This window comes from Mastigoproctus giganteus, chromosome 1 (assembly GCF_048544385.1).
Source record: "Mastigoproctus giganteus isolate SK-2022 chromosome 1, ASM4854438v1, whole genome shotgun sequence".
NCBI lineage: Eukaryota > Metazoa > Arthropoda > Arachnida > Uropygi > Thelyphonidae > Mastigoproctus > Mastigoproctus giganteus.
The window spans coordinates 190,436,524-190,460,442 of record NC_143575.1 but is presented as its reverse complement, the minus strand read 5'-3'; the positions used below and the strand labels follow the sequence as shown (position 1 = coordinate 190,460,442).

Sequence of the window (23,919 nt, the reverse complement as noted above, 5' to 3'; positions counted from 1 at the left end):
GCATGGAAACCCAGCCATGGCAAATGCCCCCGATACATATTGATAGACACTTTCAGCAATGGGGAAAGAATAACCTTCCAGATTCCAACATTAGGCAAATTCATATGACCCACTCCTCTGAGTTTAGCACTTCCATTCAAATATATACAGATGGATCCAAAATTGGTAGTAAAGTTGGTACTGCTGTAGTATTACCAAATGTCACCCTCTCCAGACAGCTTCCGTCTGAATGCAGTACTTATACCTCAGAATTATACGGTATTGTTCTAGCCCTAGAGAATATCAAAGAAGAGTCGTATACCAAATCCATCATATATACGGACTCATTGAGTGCTGTTAATTCTCTACAGCGTCAATTCTTCCCTGGTCATCCGCTGGTACAAAAAATTTGGGCACAGCTACTAGAACTTCACGGACATGGACAGAAAGTAATATTTTGATGGATCCCTGGACACATTGGAATACCAGGAAACGAGAAGGCATATTTAGCTGCTAAATGTGCTACAAATGTGATACCATCTAATTTCAAGACTCCTTATATTGACCATAAATCCATTATCAAACAGATGTATAAAAAAGAGTGGACACGTATGTGGCAAGATCAAGCAAATAATAAACTTCTTGAAATCAAAAGAGAACCCAAGCAATGGCAATCCAGTCTGAGACGAAACAGAAAGGAAGAAACCATCCTGGCCAGATTACGCATTGGTCATACATTCCTCACTCATAGCTACTTACTAACAAACGATGATCCTCCACAATGTAGCAACTGCTTATGTTTATTAACAGTAAAACATATTATCCTGGAATGCCCGCTATATCTGAAAGAACGGAAAACTGCTTTCTTCTCTCATTTTCATAACTTCAGCCAGTTATCATTACAATGTGTTCTAGGAGAGCGTGAGGATATGGATGACATTTTTCTCTTTCTAAAATTGATAAATAAATATCACAATATATGAGTTATATCACTCGTAAGACAAACGAAGAAGATATTAGACAGTAATTAGTGCATTATAGCCTAAGCTGCTGATGCACCAACAAATTTAACAACAACAACCACTGCCCCTGCGGACGTGGAAGAGGTATGTGGACGATACATTCGCTATACTACGTAGGGGTGGGCCAGAGGTTCTCAATTGGCTTAATAGTGGCTCCCCCTTTATAAAGTTTACCTCCGAGGTCGAGCGGGGGCACTCTGCCATTTTTAGATGTTTGGGTTTACAGGGTGGGCCGAAAATTAAAAACAAGAGTGTTTAGGAAGGAGATGTGTCGGGCCCAGTATACTCATTTTGGTTGTGCCTAGACTGGAGGTCATAAGAAGAGTGTGGTTAGGGCTTTAATGAGCAGGGTTTGATCACATTGTTCTTCCTCGGAGGATATGGAGGAAGAAATCAAGCAGGTCACGGTCGACCTTATGAGATGTGGTTGAAGGTTGATTGAAGGTTGTTGTGGACATGGTACTCGGAGGGAGGAGGGGATACCTGGCTCCACCGCGTACATTCCCTACTATCCGGGCATGTCGCAGCCAATAGCCCATATTTTACAGTCGTACCAATTATGTTGTGTGCAGCTTCCGGGTCGGAAGCTGCTCATGGTGATGGCGGCGATTAAAGACCCTGTTGTGGGAGTTGACAACAGTGGGGTTGTCTATAAAATTCAATGCCTGGATTGTGGGGGATGTTACATAGGTGAGATTATGCTAAGCGCAGATTATGCGATAGACTGGGGGAGCATAGTAGGGCACTTATGTTGGCTAATGTCTCGGGGTCGGCCGTTGTGGAACATGCCTGGGAAACCGGGCATGGTATAACAGCCAAAGGAGCTGTAATTACAGATAAAATAGAGGGTTTCTGGAACCAGAAGTGGCTGGAGAGCCTAAGGATTTGTTCATTGGGTGATCTTAGTTTGAATAGGGATAAGGGTTGTAGGATTAATGTAATGTTTGAGACCGTTATCTGGATAGGAATGAACGTTTTAAGATCGTACAGCCCCGTGCCACTTCTGGTGCTAACATATTGGAAATAGAGTACGCAGGTACCATAGTACATCCTGGGTCTGCTGGGAAGGCTTAGTGCTTCATGAATTGTTGATGCAGCACTACTTATGCTGAGGAAGGCAGCAGATGCTGCCGAAAGCTTCAGTTTTATAGTAGTATGGTTTAACGATTTTAATCTATACTTTACAGTCGATTTTACTTATTTATTTTATTTGTATTTTATTTCACTTATGTTTATAAAGTTATAATTGGTCAGAGTTGATGGCATCAATTATGGATCATTTCAAAATAAAAATAATTGCAAATGAAAATGGTAAGATACTATTAGATAATGCACCTACGCATGCATCCATTTCTGAAATATTATCCAGATCACTGGTGCCTTTCAAATGCCTTTTACCTCCGACTACCTCATTTATCAATACAACCTACAGATCATTGAGTTGTGTTCAGCTGTAAATGTTTGTAATGTTTGTGCGGGAAACAGTTGGAAGGGTATATAGTTCTTCTTTTCTCCCCGAACAATTTTAACAGTGAGCAGGACAAAAGAGGAGAAAAGACATTGGCCAGTATTAAAAATAATAACGCAAAAAAGTAATATTTACAGCTGGCTGCAAGCTTGCTGTGAATAAAGCCAGAATACAGTATTAGGTATGTGGAAAAAGCTATTGAACAATGACAATGTTTTTGTTAATTTAAACAGAATCAAAGATGAAGAGCATCAAAATGTATTGCACCATAATGGCAAAAATGGGTAAAGTAAAAATGGGTAATTTTGGTAAAGCAAGATGAAACTGGATACTATATATGATGAAAGAAGAAGAAATTGCTACAACAATTCAAGAAGAAAAAACCTGTAGATGGAACAGGAAGTGAAGATGATGTTAAATTATTTGAAGTCAGAACTGCCTGGATGTTTAAGAGAAGGAATTCAGAAAATAATTTTGCATTTTAAGGGAAGTGTAAAAAGATGTTATAAAACAGCAATAATATAGGATTTTACTCTATAGAAAAATTCAGATTTCTGCAATAAAAAGACAATATGACTGATATATTAAAATAGTATATTGTTATCAACACTTTAAATAAACATTAATTAATTTAAAATAAATCTTAGTAACATTTAACATATTAATTAAACTTTGTTTTCCATGTTTATTTTAACTTTATAATTGGTTTTGTTCTTAAAATAAATATTGTTAAAAATATTTTTGCTGATTGTGTATAAATTGGCTTGTTTTTATGACTTATTATTTAAAATATTTATATATATTATTATGTTCTATAATTGAGATCAACCCCCCCCCCCCCACCACCATTAATAAGAATTACCGAAGTTTTACTGTACATTCAATTTTGAATAAATGAATGGCTTTTAAGAGAGAGAATTAAAGTTACTTGCTTTTGAAGGTGTGAGAATGATCCTTTTCAAAAATTCATTTCAAAATTATCTTATTTTTATTTTACAAGAAATTCCTTATTGTCATTTTCATCATGCATTTGCTCATTATCATGATGAAGTTCTGACTGTATTGACAGAAATGCTGATGGAACTGATATTCAGGTCCTACTTGTGAGTCAAGTGGGTTGAATTTTTGCAAAGTTATCCTGCAACAACTAAATCCTCTGCTTGCATCTTCACAGTGGTGCAGCTGTTTGTAATCATCAGTATATCTCCATGTGAAGGTCAAAAAATGCTTATGCCTACTGGAAGTGACTGCCCAAGTAAGAACCACCATAAGTGCAAAGTGTGGTACTGGCCATAAGGTAGTTGAGAATGAAAAAGACATAGGATACAATGCAACGTGAAGTTCTCTGAGTAGTGTAGCAGATAGGACAGCCTATGGAATTCTGTCAGTGATATACTTGATAGAATCCCATGGTAATTTGAGAATTTTTGGCACCAGGGACAAAGAGGTCCTGTTATATAAGGCAAAGGTTAGGCCACACCTTGAATACTACACACACACACACACACACACACACACACACACACACACACACACACACACACACACACACACACACGCACAAATTCATAGATGTTCCCATAGATGTATATCTTTTTGTAAAAAAGATATACATCTATGGGAACAGATACACAATAACAGCAAGATTATTTGCGACACAAAGTGGTACTCTTATCAAGAAAGACTTGCTATCTGAAAATTGTCTGGGAACCAGGCATCTATGAGGAGACTTGACTGAAGTGCATAAATCTATAAATGTGTTAAGTAAACTAAATGTGGATGGCATCCTTACTTCTTCTCAGATGATGCACACAAGAAAGAATAAATTTAAATCAGAATTAAAAAAGAATGGTTGCAGGCTAGATGTATGGAAAGTTGCCTTCATTAAGAGAGTAACTGAATATTGGAATGTTGTAGGTTGGTCATTCGTACATTTGCAGAACAATTCTGGATTTATTGGAATGACTGCTTTCTACACTACCATGTTAAAAAGCAGTACTCTTGATTTGATTATCTGCAGTGACTTTTCATGCATTAAAATTTTTCAGTTAAAGGGAAGGCAGGATAACAATGATCATATTGTATTGATGTGGAATATATTTAAATATATGATGACTCTCAACTCTAAAGGGAAGGAAGTTTGTTAAATTCTTTTTCAGTGGGACCAGCTGATATTAATAATTGCAAATTCTGAGTGGGAATTGTTCAGGGAAGTAATTGTAGAAGCTACTTAGCTTTTTATGCTGACTAGAAGATATTAGCATTAGTAGAGGCATATGATTCAAGAAAGCAAACTTATGCAGCATCAGTCAAAAAAAAACCACTTCCATTTCACCCCTCCGTTCGTTCGAAATACTTGTCCAGCTGAGCCTTAAATTTATTTAGGCTATCAACTTCCACAACAAGGGATGGAAGTCTGTACCACCAACCAAACTACCCGCTGCTAAAGGCAAATTTCCACACATCTATCCTACATCTGTCTTTCCTCAATTTGAATGTATGCCTTCTGAGCAAGAGGAAGAATCCCATCAACATTGAGCATGCTCAAACCATTCAAGGCTTTATACACCTCTATCAGATCACCTCGCCGCTGCCTAGTCTCCAGACACTAATTTGCAAAACTTAAGCCTTTCTTCGTAAGAGCAACCATTTGTTCCATTCACTAATCTTGTTGCCCTTCTCTGTACTTGTTCCAGCAGCTCTGCATCCTTCTTGAAATGAGGCCTCCAGACCTGTATACAGTACTCAAGGTGTGGCCTGACCATTGCCTTATACAAGGGAATAATCACCTCCTTATCCCTGCTAGAAAAATTCCTGTATACCATTGACAAGACACCATGAGCTACTCTTGTAGCCCATCTGCACTGCTCAGAAAACTTCATATCTGCCTGCACAATTACCCCCAGGTCCTTTTCATTCTCTACCACTGTCAGTGTAGTACCACAGAGTTGATATGTTACTCTGGGGTTACTGTTTCCCATGTGGAGTACTTTACATTTGTCAATGTTAAACTTCATTTTCCACCTCTCAGCACATCTGCTCAACCTTTCCAGATCCTTTTGCTGTAGCATACTGTCAGTAGTGTCCTTAACAATCCTGCCAACCTTTGTATCGTCTGCAAACTTGGACATTAAGCTTGATATACCATCATCAGTATCATTTATAAATACAGAAAACAACAATGGATCCAACACTGAACCCTGAGGGACTCCACTAATGACATTAGTCTACGATGAGCAGTGTCCATTCATTACCACTCTCTGTCTTCTCCCCCTCAACCATCCCTTTATCCATAGCAGCAAATATTGCTCAAAGTTTATACCTAAATGGATGTTAGATATACTGATGATATGGATAAAGGGATGATTTACATATTATTAGGGGACACAGAAATCTACAATAAGCACAGACTAGTCTGCAATGAAGTCACTAAAGGAGTTAAACATGCTAAAGGCAGATTATGAGAAATCTTCTGCTAAGAATGTGAAGAAAAGTGACAAAGGATTCTTTGCTTATGTTAACATTAGAAGGAAAGGGATGAATCTCATTGATCCACTTCATATAGATAGCATAATTAGTGATGATCCTGTACAGGTTGCTAACAAATTGGATATATACTTTGTATCTCCATCCCTAAAAACTTTTTCACATGTGAAGAAGTTTTTATAGATGCACAATAAGCACAGGCTAGTCATTGCAGACTAGATTGTGCTTATTGTTTCTCTATCACCAAGAGAAAGGTGGTAGAGAAGTTGAAGTTAAAAAATAAATAAGGCACTTCTGGCCAATGGAATCTATCCAATTATATTGAAAGAAGCAGCAGACGAAGTATCAAATCTTTAGACCTAATTATGAGAACAACCCTGGATCTTGGAGGGGTGGGGGAAGTTCCTACAGATTGAAGATGTAGAAATGTCTCTCCTATTTAAAAAAGGAATCAAAAAAGAGTATAATAGACCTGTAAACTTAATTGCTGTTCCAGGGAAAATAATGGAGGTAATGGTTAAATAAATGTTCTTGTTTATACTCCGGCAAGACCACCAGGTCAGTGGAGTTTACAATTAATCATATTTAGTAGGCACGGGCTTGAAGCCTGGTCCACTGAAAGAGCACGTGCTATTGCACTCTCGCTCCTGACCACTTGGCTGCGTCAGGCCTAAGTAGGATTATCATAACAAAAATGCAGTTATACAGCAATGACAACACAGATTTGCTAAGGAGAGAGATAGTGTCTGGCTAGTCTGATCTGCTACTATAAATTAATCACAAAGGAACTGGATGCTAAAAATAATTTTGAAATTATATACTTAAATTTCTGTATAACTTTTGATACTGTTCAATATTAGCATTTGCATTAGTAGAGGCATTTGATGCAAGAAAGCAAGCTTATGCAGCATCAGCCAAAAAATAAATAAATAAATAAATAAATAAAAAATAGCCACTTCCACTTCACCCCTCTGTTCATTCGAAATACCTGTCCAGCTGAGCCTTAAACTTATTTGGGCTATCAACTTCCACAGCAAGTGATGGAAGTCTGTTCCACCAACCAACCACCCGCTGGCTAAAGGCAAATTTCCTCACGTCTATCCTACATCCGTCTTTCCTCAATTTGAATTTATGCCCTCTCAGGTGATTATTCTGAGCAAGAGGAAGAATCCCATCAGCATTGAGCATGCTCAAACCATTCAAGGCATTATACACCTCTATCAGATCACCTCACAGGTGCCTAGTCTCCAGACACTGTAATTTGCAAAACGTAAGCCTTTCTTCATAAGAGCACCCCCTTTGTTCCATTCACTAATCTTGTTGCCCTTCTCTGTACTCGTTCCACCATCTCTACATCCTTCTTGAAATGAGGCCTCCAGACCTGTATACAGTACTCTAGGTGTGGCCTGACCATTGCCTCTTATACAAGGGAATAATCACCTCCTTATCCCTGCTAGAAAAATTCCTATATATCATCGACAATACACCATGAGCTGCTCTTGAAGCCCGTCTGCACTGCTCAGAAAACTTCATATCTGCCTGCACAACCACCCCCAGGTCCCTTTCATTCTCTGCCACTGTCAGTGTAGTACCACAGAGTTGATACATTGCTCTGGGGTTGCTGTTTCTCATATGTAGTACTTTACATTTGTCAATGTTAAACTTCATTTGCCACCTCTCAGCCCATCTGCTCAACCTTTCCAGATCCTGTTGCAGTAGCATAGTGTCAGTAGTGTCCTTGACAACCCTGCCAACCTTTGTATCATCTGCAAACTTGGACATTAAGCTTGATATTCCATCATCAATATCATTTATAAATACAGAAAACAATAATGGACCCAAAACTGAACCCTGAGAGACTCCACTAATAACATTAGTCCACGATGGGCAGTGTCCATTGATTACCACTCTCTGTCTTCTCTCCCCTCAACCACCTCTTTATCCATAGTAACAATTTGCCTCCAATGCCACACTGCTCCAATTTGAGCAGCAGTCTTCCATGTGCAACAGTATCAAAAGCCTTTCTAAGATCCAAGTATATAATATCAAAGTTATTCCCTGCATCCAGTTCTTTTGTGATTGCATCATAGTATCCAATCAAATTGGTCAGGCAAGACTTCCCCTTAACAAAACCATGCTGTGTCTGAGCTATAACTGAAGTCTTGTCTTGATGATCCTGCAGTGCTTCTTTAACCAGTGCCTCCATTAATTTTCCTGGAACAGAAGTTAAACTAACTAGTCTATAATTACTTGTCGCCCTTTGATCCTCCTTTGTGAAATGGGGTCACATTTGCACATCTCCAGTCCATGGGTACTTCCCCTGAGTCCAAGGAAACTCTCATAATCATGGCTAAGGGTTTGCTTACTTCCTTTGCTGCCTCCTTTAATGTAACTGGATAGATCCCACCACCCCAGGTGCCTTTCTTGTATTTATCTTCAACAATTTCTCCTCCACTTTACTCTCAGTTATTACAAGCTTCTCTAGCTTACAGCCAGAGTTGAATACACCTCTGGCATTCCCCTCGCTGAATAACTCCTCGTGTGTGAATGTCGATGCAAAATATTCATTCAGTTTGTTAGCTACCTGAGCAGGATCATCAACAGTTGACCCATCGATATCAAGTGGACCAATCTGATTCATCCCCTTCCTTCTAGAGTTTACATAAGTAAAGAACTCGTTGCTGTTTTTCTTTGCATCCCTTGCCAAAGATTTCTCATAATCTGCCTTCGCCTGCCTAACCTCCTTTGTAACTTGGTTGCATATCAACTTGTATCTATCATAGGCTTCTGTGTCACGTGTTAATTTGTATGTATCCCATGCATTTTTCTTCTCTGCCATATGTCTCATCAGTTCATCTGACATCCACTTAGGCCTAAACCTTGAACAATATTTCTTAGTTGGTATGTAAAGCCTAGTAGCTTCCAAGATAAGTTCTTTGAATGCTTCCCATTTGAATTTGCTGTTGGTAACATCATCAGTTGGTCCCACTGTATAGAATTTAAATACTGTCTGAGTCCATCGTAGTCGCCTTTACGAAAGCAATAACCCTTCCCTTTACCCCTAATGGTTACCTCTTTGAGTAAATCCCACTTCAGCACACTGTGATCACTGCCACCTAGTGGTTCATTTACCTGCAGATTCTTAATGCATGAAGAATCACTACTGATAATCAAATCAAGAGTATTACTCCCTCTAGTTGCCTCCCGAACATGCTGATGTAGAAAACAATCATCCAATAAATCCACAAAAGCCTTGCTAGTGTGTGAGTGACCAGCCCCCAAATTCCAGTCAATATCTGGGAAATTAAAATCCCCCATTATAAGACTCTCCGATTTACTGGCTCACTCTATTTCCCTGTACAGATTTTTATTATACTCATCAGAGTCATTAGGCCTATAGCTCCTACTCTCAATTTTGATCTCCCAATGCTTATGTCACACCAAACTGACTCAACAGAACACTGCACTGTCCAGCGATGTTGTCGACTGGCTTCACTTCCTTGGTTTTTATGTGTTTCTTAACTATTAGCATAACCCCTCCTCCCTTCCTATCCTGTCTATCCTTTCTGTTGACATTGTACTCCCCAAATTCCAGTTCTGCATTCCTTATATCTGTGTGACACCACGTCTCTGAAATCCCCACAATATCTGCCTTTGATGTTTTGAGCAATACCTCAAATTCATCAAATTTATTTACTAAACTCCTAGCATTGGTGTACATGCAAGTATACATGCACCTGTTCTTTTTCTTAGCTACCGTAACACAACCCATGTGCTTACTTGTACCCAGTGATTCCCAGCAGTCTCTGAAATATCCTGCATCTTATTTTCCAGGCTGTGGCTCATTCCAATAGAAGCAGTGCAAGAATCACTTTCAGCTCTGCCAGTCGCTCCTGTTTATCTATTAGTCGTATCCTCCCAATCTAGCAGTTTTCCGACCCACCTAACACTGCCTCGATAGCAACAGCAAACATTCTTGCACCCTTTCTATTTAAGTGTATCCCATCCCTGTAGAAGCAGTCTCCTGTTAACAAGTAGAGACCAGGCTGAAAAAAATTCTACCCCTTGAGCCTTGCACAATCCTTCCAGGGCCGAATTGATCGACAGGGCTCTCATCATATACTCCCTCCTATTGTGTCTGGGCAGAATTGCAGACACTTTCAAATTCAACCCTAATTCACGGCTTTTTTTCAACAGTGACCTGTACTTGTTAAGTAATTCCGCCGGTCTCCTACTCTTAATATCATTAGTGCCAACATGTACAAATATATCACCTTTTGTGCCCTTAAAAGACGATATCCGCTCTACAACGTCATCAGCCTTTTCCCCTGGCAGACATACCCTGGTCCTGTTCCAAAATATGAAAGCTTACTCTATAAATTGGAACTGTGCAGCATCTGGGCCAGGCTACTCTTTGGATATAGGGAGAATTGAGTGGCAGGAAACGGTGTGGTTATTAACAGCCACTGCTATTACCAGACTAATGATGTTAATAAAGTCTCATGGTTCAGTACTAGGTCCCATGCTGGTTTGAGTATTTCTTAACTATATTGATGTAGCGGGGCATCAGGCTTAAAGCCTAAGTTTGTAGATAGTATAAAGGTTGGCAGGGTGGTTAAAGTTAGGAATCAAAGGCATACTATTGCAATCAGACTGAGAAAAATTAGGTAGATGGGCTGAGAATGGCAACTGTAATTCAACATTGATGAATGCAAAGAACTGAACATGGGTAGCAGTCATCCCATAATAACATACCAGTTGGGTGGTATCATACTCAAGGTAGTGGAGAAGAAAAGGGACTAGGGGTAGTTGTACAGTCTAACATGAAGTTCTCAAAGCAGTGCAAACAGGCTAATAATAGTTTATGGGGTTTTTTTCAATGATATACAAGAATTTTGCCATCGGGACACATTGGTAATTATTTGATTGTATAAGGCAATGATTCCAGACTGGTATGCAGCATCTTGTGTGCTGCATACCAGTCTGGAATCTCCATTTTATCAACAATGTGGATCTATTAGAACAGGTGCAGGAAAGAGCAACCACAAAAGGTTGCTCTTGCCATGGACTTGAATTCTGTAATTTCCATCTGATGTGAAAGTGGGTAGTATGAATAAATTTATGAGCTTGCATCACTTGTCACTACTAATACTAATACTGTGCCTCCACCTAGCATTATAAGTCTGGGTAGTTTGATTAAATTTAAAGGAGTGGACAAATTATTAGGAATATGAAGTAGGTAATTTTTTATTATTGTTTTTTATGGTTGATTTATAAGCTTGCTTCCTTGAAGCGTTTTGCCTCTGTTAACACTAGTATTTCTTATACACTAGAGCTAAAGGGTATAATTTAGCAAAGTTACAAGTGTTTTATACAACACACAAAGGTTAGCATTCACTGAAACAGGAGGTATTACTAAAATCTTGTAATTAAGAGTTATTGTAATGATTGTGATAAATCATCCCCACTCATTATCGCAACTGTCTGATTTGTTAGGAAACTTGTAAACTAGTTTAGTATCCTACCAATTATGGTATAAAAATTCTATTTTTGTTTTGTACTGTTATGTGGATTGATGACTGTGTTGCTTTTTCAGATCAAGCCACTTGTGTGTGGTCCAGTGACTTCTTCAAATCAAAAACAAAGACTAATCTTTACTTTAATTTTAATAATGCTTCTGATCTATTTCCACATAAATGTTGTTTGTGTGTGGAATTAGCAGTAGGTTACTACTGTGGATTAAGGGATCTGAAGTTACAGAAGATAGGTTGATGAAAAACTGCCACAGTTCTCCATGGGCCATGTCATAAACCAGTCCATAGCGTTCAGCGCTGTATCCCTTACTTTTTCTTGCATTCATTAATGATGTAGATTTTATCATTTCAAGTTGAATGCCTTAATGGTAATACAAGGGCTGAGTAAATTACAGAAATAATTATTTTCACAGAAAACAGGTGATTGTCATTTTATGAAACGTTCAGACTTCACCTTGAATATTGCAGTTGAGACAAAATATTTATTGTTGAAGGCTTCCGAGGTGTAATATTAAGTTACAGTCTGGTTGATGTGTGATAGAACCGATGTGTATCTAGAATATTTGAATTACACATTAGTATCCTTCCTATGGCATTATAGGATGGATACAAGGATACCGAGAAGAGTTATGGAGACATAGTGGTTTCTTACTGAGAGAGAGAGAGAGTGAGACTTGAGTTTTGAAAGTTACAATATAGTAGTAGGGTGCCCCAGATTTGGGGGCTGAAAGAGTGCCAGTTTATGGGATCCAGTCATATAAATATTAGTGAATTAAAGAAGCATTCAATGAATAAATTAAAGAATTATGTAATGAGTGAATTAAATTAAGGAAGCATACAAAAGATGCTTTCACTCTTTACTCATTCTTGTGTGACATGCACAATGATACATAAATTTTAACTGTGGAAGAATGATTTTAGAATAGATGTGAAAAAATTTGCCTTTAGCCAAAGAGTTGTTTATTAGAACAAATTCCATACTTAAAAGTTTATCCAAATATAAAAAGGGATTATAAAAATATTTAGAATAAATATGTAAATGAGTGTAGTGATGAAAATTACATTGGTTAAATTTGGTATGTTTTTTTTGTTTGTTTGTTTGTTTGGTTATTTATTTATCTTTTTTTGCCTAATGCCATATAGCCTTGTTTGCATAATTTTTACATTACTAATGTTGTTCAGATTAGGCATTAACAGAGTTTTGTTTTTCTTAATTAGGAATCGTCACATGAGGCAGTATCTGGCTACAGGGGAAAAAGCTCACATGAAAAAGGAAATTCTACAGTTTCATCAGTGAAAGATATATCACCTGTTTTATTTAATGAACATTTGAAAAATTCACCAGAAACTAGAGTCAGTCAAAATATTTTAACAAATCCATCAGATCAGACTTATGAAAGTGAATCAAAAATAAGAAACACTGAAGACTTATCCATGATGGATATTGATACTTCAGATGCAGAAGAAACCACCAATGATCACTCTCCATCAAGGACATTTGATCAAGCAATGCTTTCTCAGAAAAGGTATATGCTTATTTTTATTCCTCATTTCTTTAATTTATTTCTATCTGATCATATACTTTATTTGCTTAACTTGATTAAATATTAACATAGTACATTAGTGCTTTTGTTTATAAAGATTGATGTGAAGTATTTATTCAGTGCAACAACCACTTCTGGTTTCTTAATGATTCTGCTGATTCTGTTTTGTAAGGGGGAAACCTATCTGATTAACTTTCTTCTTCTTTTTCATAGACATGATGAGAAAAACGTCATGTCTCTGTTTTTAGCTCCCTTTGTCAGAAACTTCTCTTACTCAGCTTTTGCCTTTCTAACCTCTTCTGTCTTCATATGGATCTGCATCTCTAGGCATTACAGCCATCCCGTGCTTCCTTTTGTTCTGTCAGACTAGTTGCATCTCCCTTGGTAACTATTTTTCTTGTGCAGCATTTCACTAAAGATATGAAGGTGTTTGTGGCTACTAGTATGAGTCCTCAAAAAATTCTCATAATTCACATTAATTTGCAGAATGCATTTGTTATTCTCTTGAAATTGAAATTCCTTTATCTCTTCCCTACTGAGATATCCTTGTATGCCATCCATTTCAGACACTGTATTTGCTTCTCTATAATAGTTCCTGTATTCTAACTTAAATGAAACATTACTGTTATTTCCTGGTGAGCCCAGTTCTCTAGTGCACACACACAAAGGCAACTTACTGTAAGCACTGTCTTTCAATACATACAAATCATTTGACGTGATCTACAACTGAATTCTCTTTTGATCATTTTACTACCAAGAAAACAGTTTGCTTCCCACACTGTGATTATATCTAATCAGTCAACCACTTCTCATGATATAAAAATTGTACCATATGATTTTATTAACTCTTCCAAGCTTTTAATATTTCCTTGGTATTCGCTAGCTGCCCAATCCAGTTGATCTACCGATGAGACTTCTACCTATATGGCTAAAATCAGTTGCTTACAATTTGGCATCCAAATTAGTGACTTTTGGGTGCAAATTTGTGCTTGCAAATTCTTTCTCTTTAACTTGCTTTAAAAAAAATTACTTACCAGAAATAGCAGCTTTTCTGGATACAGAGGATTGCCTTCAGCATGCTCATCTCAGTTCATTATCAGCAAAACTAATGATCTCTCACAACATTTGAATGGCAGAATCAATTGGAGGAGAAAAGTTTGTTGCGTGCCCTAAGAATTTTTTATTTGATCTTGAACCAAATTAATGACAGTCATATACAGAGTGTCCATAAAGTCCTTGTGCAGTTTATATACTTATATTGTTAACTGCAATAACTTAGGTTCTATATGAGATAAAAACAAATCTCTGGAATGCACTGGCAAGGTAATTTATTCTAGTTTTTAAGGTATGTAATCATAAGATTGTTGCCGACCGGGCTAGCCGGGTAGGTAAAGTGCCTGCCTGGCAACCCAAAGGTCGCGGGTTCGATTCCCGTCTCAGGCTGGATATCACGATGGTGCCGAACCAACCGGTTGGTTGGATATCCCGGCCACGATACACGAAGGAAGCAAGAAAAAACTGGTTCCTTCATGTATTGATCACATCATACGAAATAATAATAATAATAATAAGATTGTTTAGATTCAACATAACCTCCATTATTACTAACAAAAGTGTAGCACGGTTTTGCAATTCCATAAACATGTTCTTCAATTTTTTTTTACTTACAGCATTTGTGATCCAGGTATGAAGACCACCTAAAGAGTGAGGTTTTGAGGAATAAACCATTCTTTTACTCTTTTACCCATAGAAAAGAGTGTCCAGTGGGAACAAATTGGTCCAAGCAATTGGCCTCACCTCTGCTGATTCATCTGTTTGGGAAGATTTCATATAAAGTAACTGAACATTCTGAGCCAAGTGGTAAGGTGCTGCAACTTGCTGAAAAACCATTCTGGCTTCAGTTATTAATTGTGTTAGTTCAGGAATAAAAAGAAAAATCCTGTAGTGCTGCAATGCAACTATCACCATTAACCACTGTTTCTTCAAAAAAGGAAGGACCAATGAAGCATTTTTTTCCCATGGTGCCAGATGTTGACTTTAGGAGAATCCCTTTCATATTCCCAGACTTCTTTTGGGTTTCTTTACCCCTCATATATGGCAATTAAGCTTGGCACTAATGTGAAATGTTGCTTCATCAGTAAACGTTAGATTGTCAAGGGATAAGATGCTTTTTTCAACATTTATATTAAACTTGTGACAGAAAGCTAATCTTGCATGGTAGTCCTCTTCCAGTGACATTTGGTGCATTTCAAACTTGTAAGGTTACTTTTGCAATTTCACATTTAGTTTTGTGCACTGGTGCTTTAGGAACAACCACCGATGCCTGTACTAGTGATTTTTGTGGACTTTGCCATAAACTTCCTCAGCAGATGCCACAGTCTCCTCACTTAATCCGGACTTTCCAGTTTGTAGCTTATCATTAGTGGAACCAGTCTCATTAAACTTCATCATCTAGTTTGAAATTGAAATTTCTGTGTGCTGCTTCCCTTGTGTAATGTCATGAATTTTTTTTTTTAACTGCTATTATGAACCCAAGTTCTGCCAGTCAGAGAACAAAGTTCACTTTTTTTTCCAATATATTTTACAGATTGTTTTCATCTCATATAGAACTTAAGTTATTGCAGTTTTAAAGTGAACAAAAACTTTTATTGGATACACTATATATATATATATATACGTTATATCAGTGGTGTATCCAGATATCATCATAACAGGGGGCATGGCAACCAAGTCCAGGTAACAACATAAGGGGGAGCATGGCGACCAGGCTTTTGAATTTTTTTTTTTTTTTTTAGAATGCATCCTGCATTCTGTTTCTTTAATTTAAAATTTTTGGTTAAGGGGGGGGGGGGGGGGCATATGCCCTCTCTGCCCACCCCTGAATATGCCCCTGCATTATATTTATATACACAGTCATCCCTCAATTTTTTATTGCACGGTCAGGTATTTACTACCAAGATTTTAGATTGTACAGCATGTTTCGCTACCTGTGTGATTTTTGTTTATGACGCTTCAGAAATAGGAATGAAGAGCAGATTTTGAAAATTTATTTATTTATTTTTTTTACATGATTGAAGATTTCGTTGAAGGAGAAATACATTTCACCATAATAACGTAGAATCCTACAAAATTCCAGCTGTCGGTGTTATTGCAAATGCAATAAGATCCGAGTTTACTACCCACTTATAATTAGATTGCACTAACAGAAAAGCATGTGCTTTAGAAAAATATTATTCAAAACTGATTCTTATAGCCAAACAGCAATAAACGGTGGTGTGTTTTTCCGGTTATTTTTGAAACAACTTCCTCATTCAGGAACCCTCTTCATCAGTTATCCTATGTTAGTTGTTCAGACAGAATATTTTTCTTCTTCATGCAATGTAAAGTGTTTTAATTGATAAGCATTACTTTTGCTGATTTAACATTTCTTGTCTATATAAAGTGTGTTTAATTAGTGCCTAAAATGAAGAAAGCCACAACAAAAAATTTTTAAATTTAGAGGAATACAGGTGACCCTTGCTTAACACTGATAATTCGTTCCGGAAAAACAGAGTGCTAAGTGAATCCGCTCTAAGCGAGCGCCGCAATCCCATAAGGTAACATATGTATTTGTGAGTTGCGGTCAGTGCCCTATCCTATTAGGAAATAGGATATTTCCTAATTAATAATAAACGGTAGTGAAAAGATGCACATTTGTGCATAAATGTGCACAAATATGTACAAATATTCAAATATTTGTACATATAAAATATTCTGCGTTACATACGCATATAATTATGTGGTAACTACTTAAGTATCAAAATTAAACTTAAAATTCCAATTAAAATCATGAATTAAATTGATTTAATTTAATCATGAAAAATGTGTCGATTTTGGGTTGTACTTTGGCCCTCTTCCTGGTAAACTAAAAGGGGTTTTAATTTTAAATCCCCCACAGCGTTACCACCCAACAATAAAGCTTTGAAAGCTGGCATGTTTTTTTCTTCTTTCAATATGAAACTTCTTTTAGGCATTCGTTTCCAAAAAGGTCCTGATTCATCTATGTTAAAAACTTGTTGAGAAGTATAACACTTAATACATCTCTAAAATAATTTTAACAAGTTCATTTTTGAAAGTCTCGGCTCCTTGATCTGCACTTGCGGCTTCTCCCTGGATTTTAAATCTATTCAACCAGCCCTTACTGGTTTTAAATAGTTCCACATTTTTTTTTTTTAGGTGAGTTTTCTTCAGATCATCATATAGGCTAATCTCTCTCTCTCTTTTGTTTTATTTATAATATTTAACTTCTCTGAATTCTGCTTTGGATATTATCTTCAATAAAATTAGTTAAAGTCTCTCCATTTCAATCCTGATAACTGGCCCAGCCCTAGTTGCTTGCAGTGGAACAGCTGTCTTTCCTGCTGCTAAAATTAATTCTTTATTTTTTATAATTGTTCTTACAGTTGAACTTGCCAGTCCAAAATTATGGCACACATCTGCTTGTCGTTGACTGGAATCGAATCGATTTGCTTCAAAATGTCTAATTTAATTTTCAAATTCAGTCTTTTTCTTACATTTGTAGTCTTCATACTGCGTCCCGATGTTGTTGCTTTTTCATTCTTATCTGTCATTATTAATTTTTTGAAAACGTAACTGCGTTAGTTGCATTAATTATGATACAATGTTCGAGTAAACTGTCTGTTACGCACAATGTCTAATACTGTACTGAGTGATGATTAGACTTCAGATAAATGCATATAACGCAAATATTACAAGCAATATACTTGATCATTTTTAAAAATGTTGATCTCGGAACTACGTAACAAGTCACTATACTGCAATTAAATTAGCGTGCGAGAAAATTTCACTGAGCATGGGAAAATTTCTCAAGTAGGCGTGGGAAACATCTTAATGCTGTTTTGCTATTCATTTTCAAGCTATTGACTCCATCAAATGAAATGATTTTGTTAAATATGCCATCTATAAAAATGCAATCTGTAAAAGAGCGTTATAGTGATTTGTGACAGCGTTATAATCAGATATGGGTTATAATATAAGAACAGTGTTATAGCAAATCAGCATAAAGTGAACCACGTTATAACGAGGCCCTGCTGTAATTAAAAACTGTTAAGGAGTTAGAAAATGGCGAAAAGGTTGTGACACTGGCCAAGAAATGCAGCATAAATTAATCTAGCATTCGACGAATTAGGGAAAATGCTGAGCAAAGTAAAAGTTCAATTATCTGTTCCACATCATTGGCTGCAAAATGCACTACAAAAGTGAGAAATCCGTTAATAGAGAAAACTGAAAAATTTTTTCTTTCTGGATAGAAGATCTTAATCAAAAGAGAATGCCTATCAGATATTAAAAATTATTAAGAAATTAGAAAATGGTGAAAAGGTTGTGACACTGGCCAAGAAATACAGCAAGAAATACTAGCATTCAACGAATTAGGAAAAATACTGAGAAAAGTAAAAGTTCACTTAAAACTGAAAAATTACTTTCTTTCTGGATAGAAGATCTTAATCAAAAGAGAATGCCTCTTAGTTCAGATATTATTCGTGCCAAAGCTCTGCAAATTTTTAATCGATTACAAGAAATAATTACCCACTAAATAAAAAAAATCTAATTTATTTAGTGGGTAATTAATCAGACCTATAGATGTATTAATTACCTCTAGAAACCTCATAAAATATTCCTCAACATGAACTTCTGTATTAATGCCTTCCACATCTTTATTGATTATTATTATTAGCCATATGGTACAAGGAAGCCTGAGGCTTATGCTGCACCAGCCAAAAAATTTCTGAGTTACCCTGAGAGAGAGAGAGAGAGAGAGAAGTAGAAGGGAATCACCAAGAAAGAGAAGAATGATGATATCCAGCTCAGGACCCTGGTGAGTATGTGCCAAGCCCATACTCACCAGATGTGAGCCCCTGGGGTTATACATGCCTTAAAACTATTGTCTTTTGCTCTCTATTTAGAGCCAGTGTACAACTCAGTGATTTAAAAATATTTTGCATTATTAATTTTTATTTTAATGGAATACTGAATATTTTTACAGAGTAACATTATTATGTTTTTTGTGTCTTTTCCCAAAGATTATGCATTTACGTATCTAATTTTCTAATACTTTCTAAGCAGGCCATGACTGAATAAAATTTTCTCAGTAGCTTAAATGAGTTTCAAAAAAATTATAATTATTTGATTTATGCAATTTGCCTTGATGAACCACTTGAAACTAAAGATTTTTTTATCCTAAAAAGTTAATTACAGTAAACCCCCGCTATTTGCGGTATCTGTATTCGCTGTTTCACGTGTTTGCGATCACCGATTTAATATAAAATGAAACCTAAAAAAATTTGAATTTTAAGGGGCCGTGAATATTTTCCACCATAAAAAAACATGGGCGTGGCTAAAATTATCTTTTCTGGTCAAAACAGGGCTCAGTGGGTGGGGGAGAGGTGACAAAATCATGAGCGTGGATGTTTCTCGTTAATCCTTGTTCAGTATGTGTTATGCGCTTGTCATGGAAGGTTTCGTCGTTTGCTTTTAATTTATATGCTTATAAATTGAATAAATTTATCAATTTATAAATTGATATGCTTACCAAAATGATAAATCTACCGTTTTGCAGTGTAAAACAGACTTTTTCGAGTGTGTTAACGGAAGAAAGTGACTTTATTGTGGACAAGTTCTTTCTAACCCCTACAAAAATATGGCTACGAATAACAAGAGAAATGTGAAAATATCAAAGAAGGTGATGACATTAGCGAATAAAAATGAGTTATTAGACAAAAATTTCTAATGGTGAAAGTGTCTCCTCAGTGGCAAAATATTATAAAATCAATGAGTCAACGGTACGATCGATCAAAAAATCGGAAGAAAAAATCCGCCATAGTGTCCGTGAAAATGCGCTAATTGCTTCAAAAATTTGCTCTGTAACTTGTGATGTTAAAGAAGACCGAACTCAAAATAAAATTCCGTTAAGTTCACTCATCATTCGTGAAAAGGCAAAACTCCTTTATCAACACTTTAGTGAAACTGGTGATAGCACTAGCGGGATAAGTTTTTCAGCTAGCAAAGGCACTGGTTTGAAAGATTTGTTTGAAACTTCTAATAAATATTACATTTAATATAAAATTGTTTCTTATTTTCATTTCGATGCCATATGCTTGCATTTCTCTATGTACTGTCTACGTACATAGTCATATTATGAAGGTACATATAATACATACATAGACAAAATTTTAGACTAGTTTTTCTTATATATTTCATACTTTGGAACAGAACCCCGTTATTACTATGGGAGCCATAACTCAGTATTCGCGTTTTCGGTATTCGCGACATTTCTCAGGAACGTAACCTCCGCGAATAGCTGGGGTTTTTACTGTATTTCTATTATCTTTTTTTAAAGCTGCCCACGCTGCTTTTTAAGTTCATATTAGCATTAGTTCAGGCATATGATGCAAGAAAGCATGCTTATAGAGCATCAGCCAAAAAAAAAAAAACAAAAAAAAAACCTTCCCATTTCACCCATCCGGTCACTCCATATGTTTGTCTAGTTTAGCCTTAAATTCATTTAAGCTATTACCTTCCACAACAACAGATGAAAGTCTGTTCCAGGAATCAAGGAAAAGGAAAGTTAAACAGAAATCTGTTCCAGGAATCAAGGCTGGATAAAGGAAAACTTCCACACATCTATTCTACAACTGTCTTTCCTCAGTTTGAATCTATGCCCCCCCTCAGGTTCTTAGTTTCAGCAAGTGGAAGTATCCCATCAGCATTGAGCCTGCTCAAACCATTCAAGGCCTTGTACACCTCAATCAGATCACCTCACAGGTAACTAGTCTCCAGATGCTGCAACTGACAGAATTTAAGCCTCTCCTGGTAAGAAAACCCCTTTGTTCCTCTCAGCAATCTTGTTGTCCTTCTCTGTACTCATTGTAGCAACTCGACATCCTTCCTAAAATGAGGCCTTGAGACCTGTACGCGGTTCTCAAGTTGTGGCCTGACCATTGCCTTATACAAAGGTATAATCACCTTGTCTCTTCTAGCAAAATTCCTATATATCACTGACAAACCTCCATTACCTTCTTTGGCAGCCCGTCTGCTCAAAGAACTTCATATCCAGCTGCACAATTACCCCCAGGTCTTTTTCATCCTCCACCTCCCTGAGTGTAGTACCACACAGTTGATACGTTTCTCTTGGGTTACTGCTACCCATATGCAGTACTTTGCATTTGTCATATTAAATTTCAGTTGTTACTTCTCAGCCCATCTACCTAACTTTTCTAGATCCTTTTGCGGTAGCATACTATCTTTACTATTTAATAAAGTAGCATGCTTTATTAAAACCCTGCCAACCTTTATATCATCTGCAATCTTGAACATTAAGCATGATATACCTTCATCGACATTTAATAAATAAACAAAACAATAATGGACCCAGCATCGAATGCTGGGGGACTCCACTAATAACGTTAGTCCACATAGAGCAGTGTCCATTTCTTACCACTCTCTGCTGTCTCCTACTCAACCATCCCTTTATCCACTGCAGCAACTTGCCCTTGATGCAATACCACTGCAATTTGTATAGCAGTCTTCCATGTACAACAGTATCAAAAGCTTTCCTGAAATCCAAGTATATGATATCAAAATTATTTTTTGCATCCAGTTCCTTTGTGTGACTTTGGATACTTTGTGACCACATCATAGTATCCAATCAAATTGGTCAGACAAGACTTCCTCTTAACAAACCCTTGCTGTGTCTTAACTATTACTGCAGTCTTGTCTAGGTGAACCTGCATCACTTCTTTAACCAGTGACTCCATTATTTTCCCTGGAACAGACGTTAAACTAAAAGGTCTATAATTATCTGCATCACCCTTTGAACCCCCTTTATGAATTGGGGATACATTTGCACATCTCCAGTCCATGGAGACCTCCCTTGAATCTAAGGATGCTCTTATTATTATGGCTAAGGGTTTCCTTACTTCTCTCACTGCCTCCTTCAATACAACTGGATAGATTCCATCTGCCCAAGGTGGCTTTTTTATGTTTAACTTCAACAATTTCTCCTCCGTTATGCTCTTTGTTATTGCAAATTCAAATAGTTCCCTGTTAGAATTTAGTAAATTTCTGCCCTCCCCTTCCTTTCAGAATTCCTCATGTGTGGATACAAAATTCTGACTTAGTTTGTCAGCTATCTGAGTAGGATCATCAACAGTTGAACCACCACCACCACCATTGTGGACCAATCTGATTCATCTCCTTCCTTCTAGAATTTACATAAGTAAAGAAGTATTTGTTGTTTTTCTTCGCATCCTTTGCTAAGGATTTCTCATAATCAGCCTTTGCTTGCCTACCTCCTTTGTGACTTGATTACAGACTAGCTTATATCTGCCATAGGCTTCTGTGTCACTTGCTAATTTATATGCATTCCACGCATTTTTCTTTTTCTGCCATGAGACTCTTTAGTTCCACTGACATCCATTTAGGCCTAAATTTTGAACAGTATTTCTTAGTTGGTATGAAAAGTCTAGTAGCTTTCAAGATTAATTCCCTGAAGTCTTCCCATTTAGAATTCACTGTTTTTAACATCATCAGTTCATCCCACTGTATAGAATTTAAAAACTGTCTGAGACCACTGTAGTTGCCGTAACAAAAGCCCTTCCTTTTACCTTTTGATGGTAGTTACATCTTTAAGTAAATCCCACATCAGTAGACTGTGATCACTGTCACCTAGTGGTTCCTTTATCTGCAAATTCCTAATGCATGCTTCATCACTGCTGATAATCAGATCAAAAGTATTACCACCTCTGGTTGCCCTCAAACATGTTGCTTTAGAAAACAATCCTCCAGTAAATCCACAAAAGTCTTGTTAGCGTGCAAATGACCAACCCACAAGTTCCAGTCGATATCTGGAAAGTTAAAATCCCCCATAACAAGACATTCTGATTTACTGACCCACTATTTCTCTGCACAATTGTTTGTTGTACTCATCAAAGTCATTAGGCCTTAACACACTCCTACTCTCATTTTCCCTGACACCAAAACTGACTCAACATTGCACACCAAAAACCTACTCACACCAAACTGACTCAACATTGCATTGTCCACCCATGTCAATTGGATGCACTTCGTTAGATTTTGTGTTTCCTAACTAACAGCATAACCCCTCCTCCCTTTCTATCCTTTCTGTACATATTATACTCCCCAAATTCCAATTCTGCACTGCTTATATCTGTGTGACACCATGTCTCTGATATCCCAACAATATCTGCCTTTGATGTCTTGATCAGCACTTCAAATTCATCAAATTTATTCACTGTACTTCTAGCAAGTATGCATGCACCTGTTCTTACTCTTAGTTACACTAACACAGCCCATGTATTTATTTGTTCCACGATGACTCCCAGCAGCTCTTGAAGTCTCTAGCAATCTGCTCTCTCGGCTGGTGCTCGTTACAATAGAAGCAGTGCAAGAGTTGCTTTCGCCTCTGCCTGCGTTTACTGTTAATCTTACAGTGTGTGAATCCCCCCCCCAGACTATCAGTTTTCCAACCCACCTAACACTGCCTGGATAGCATCAGATAATATTCTTGCACCCTTTCTATTTAAATGTATCCCATCCCTGTAGAAGTAGTCTTTCCTGTTAGCAAGCAAAGACCATGCTGAAAAAAATTCTCCTCACAAGCCTTGCACAATCTCTTCAGAGCCAAATTGATTGACAAGGCTATCATCACATACTCCTTCCTACCGTGTCTGGGCATAATTGCACACTTTCAAATTCAACCCTAGCTTGCGACTTTTTCTTCAACGTATGTTTTCATTTTCAGGTTCAGCAGTTTGGTTTTTAAGCGATTTCTTAAGTTCCATCCATGTTTTTTTTTTTTTTTTTGATAA

At 37.1% G+C, this 23,919-nt stretch overlaps 1 protein-coding gene across 3 annotated transcripts in view; it reads left to right on the top strand.

Annotated features, from left to right (window-relative positions):
• LOC150091388 (DDB1- and CUL4-associated factor 6-like) overlaps window positions 1-23,919 on the top strand; it is a 405,008-nt gene that overhangs the window by 275,698 nt on the left and 105,391 nt on the right. For all 3 annotated transcript variants that reach the window (XM_090375313.1, XM_090375305.1, XM_090375299.1), the window contains exon 14: window positions 12,708-13,015. In XM_090375313.1, the coding sequence (XP_090231439.1) occupies window positions 12,708-13,015 (308 nt within the window). The remainder of the gene's footprint in view (window positions 1-12,707; window positions 13,016-23,919) is intronic.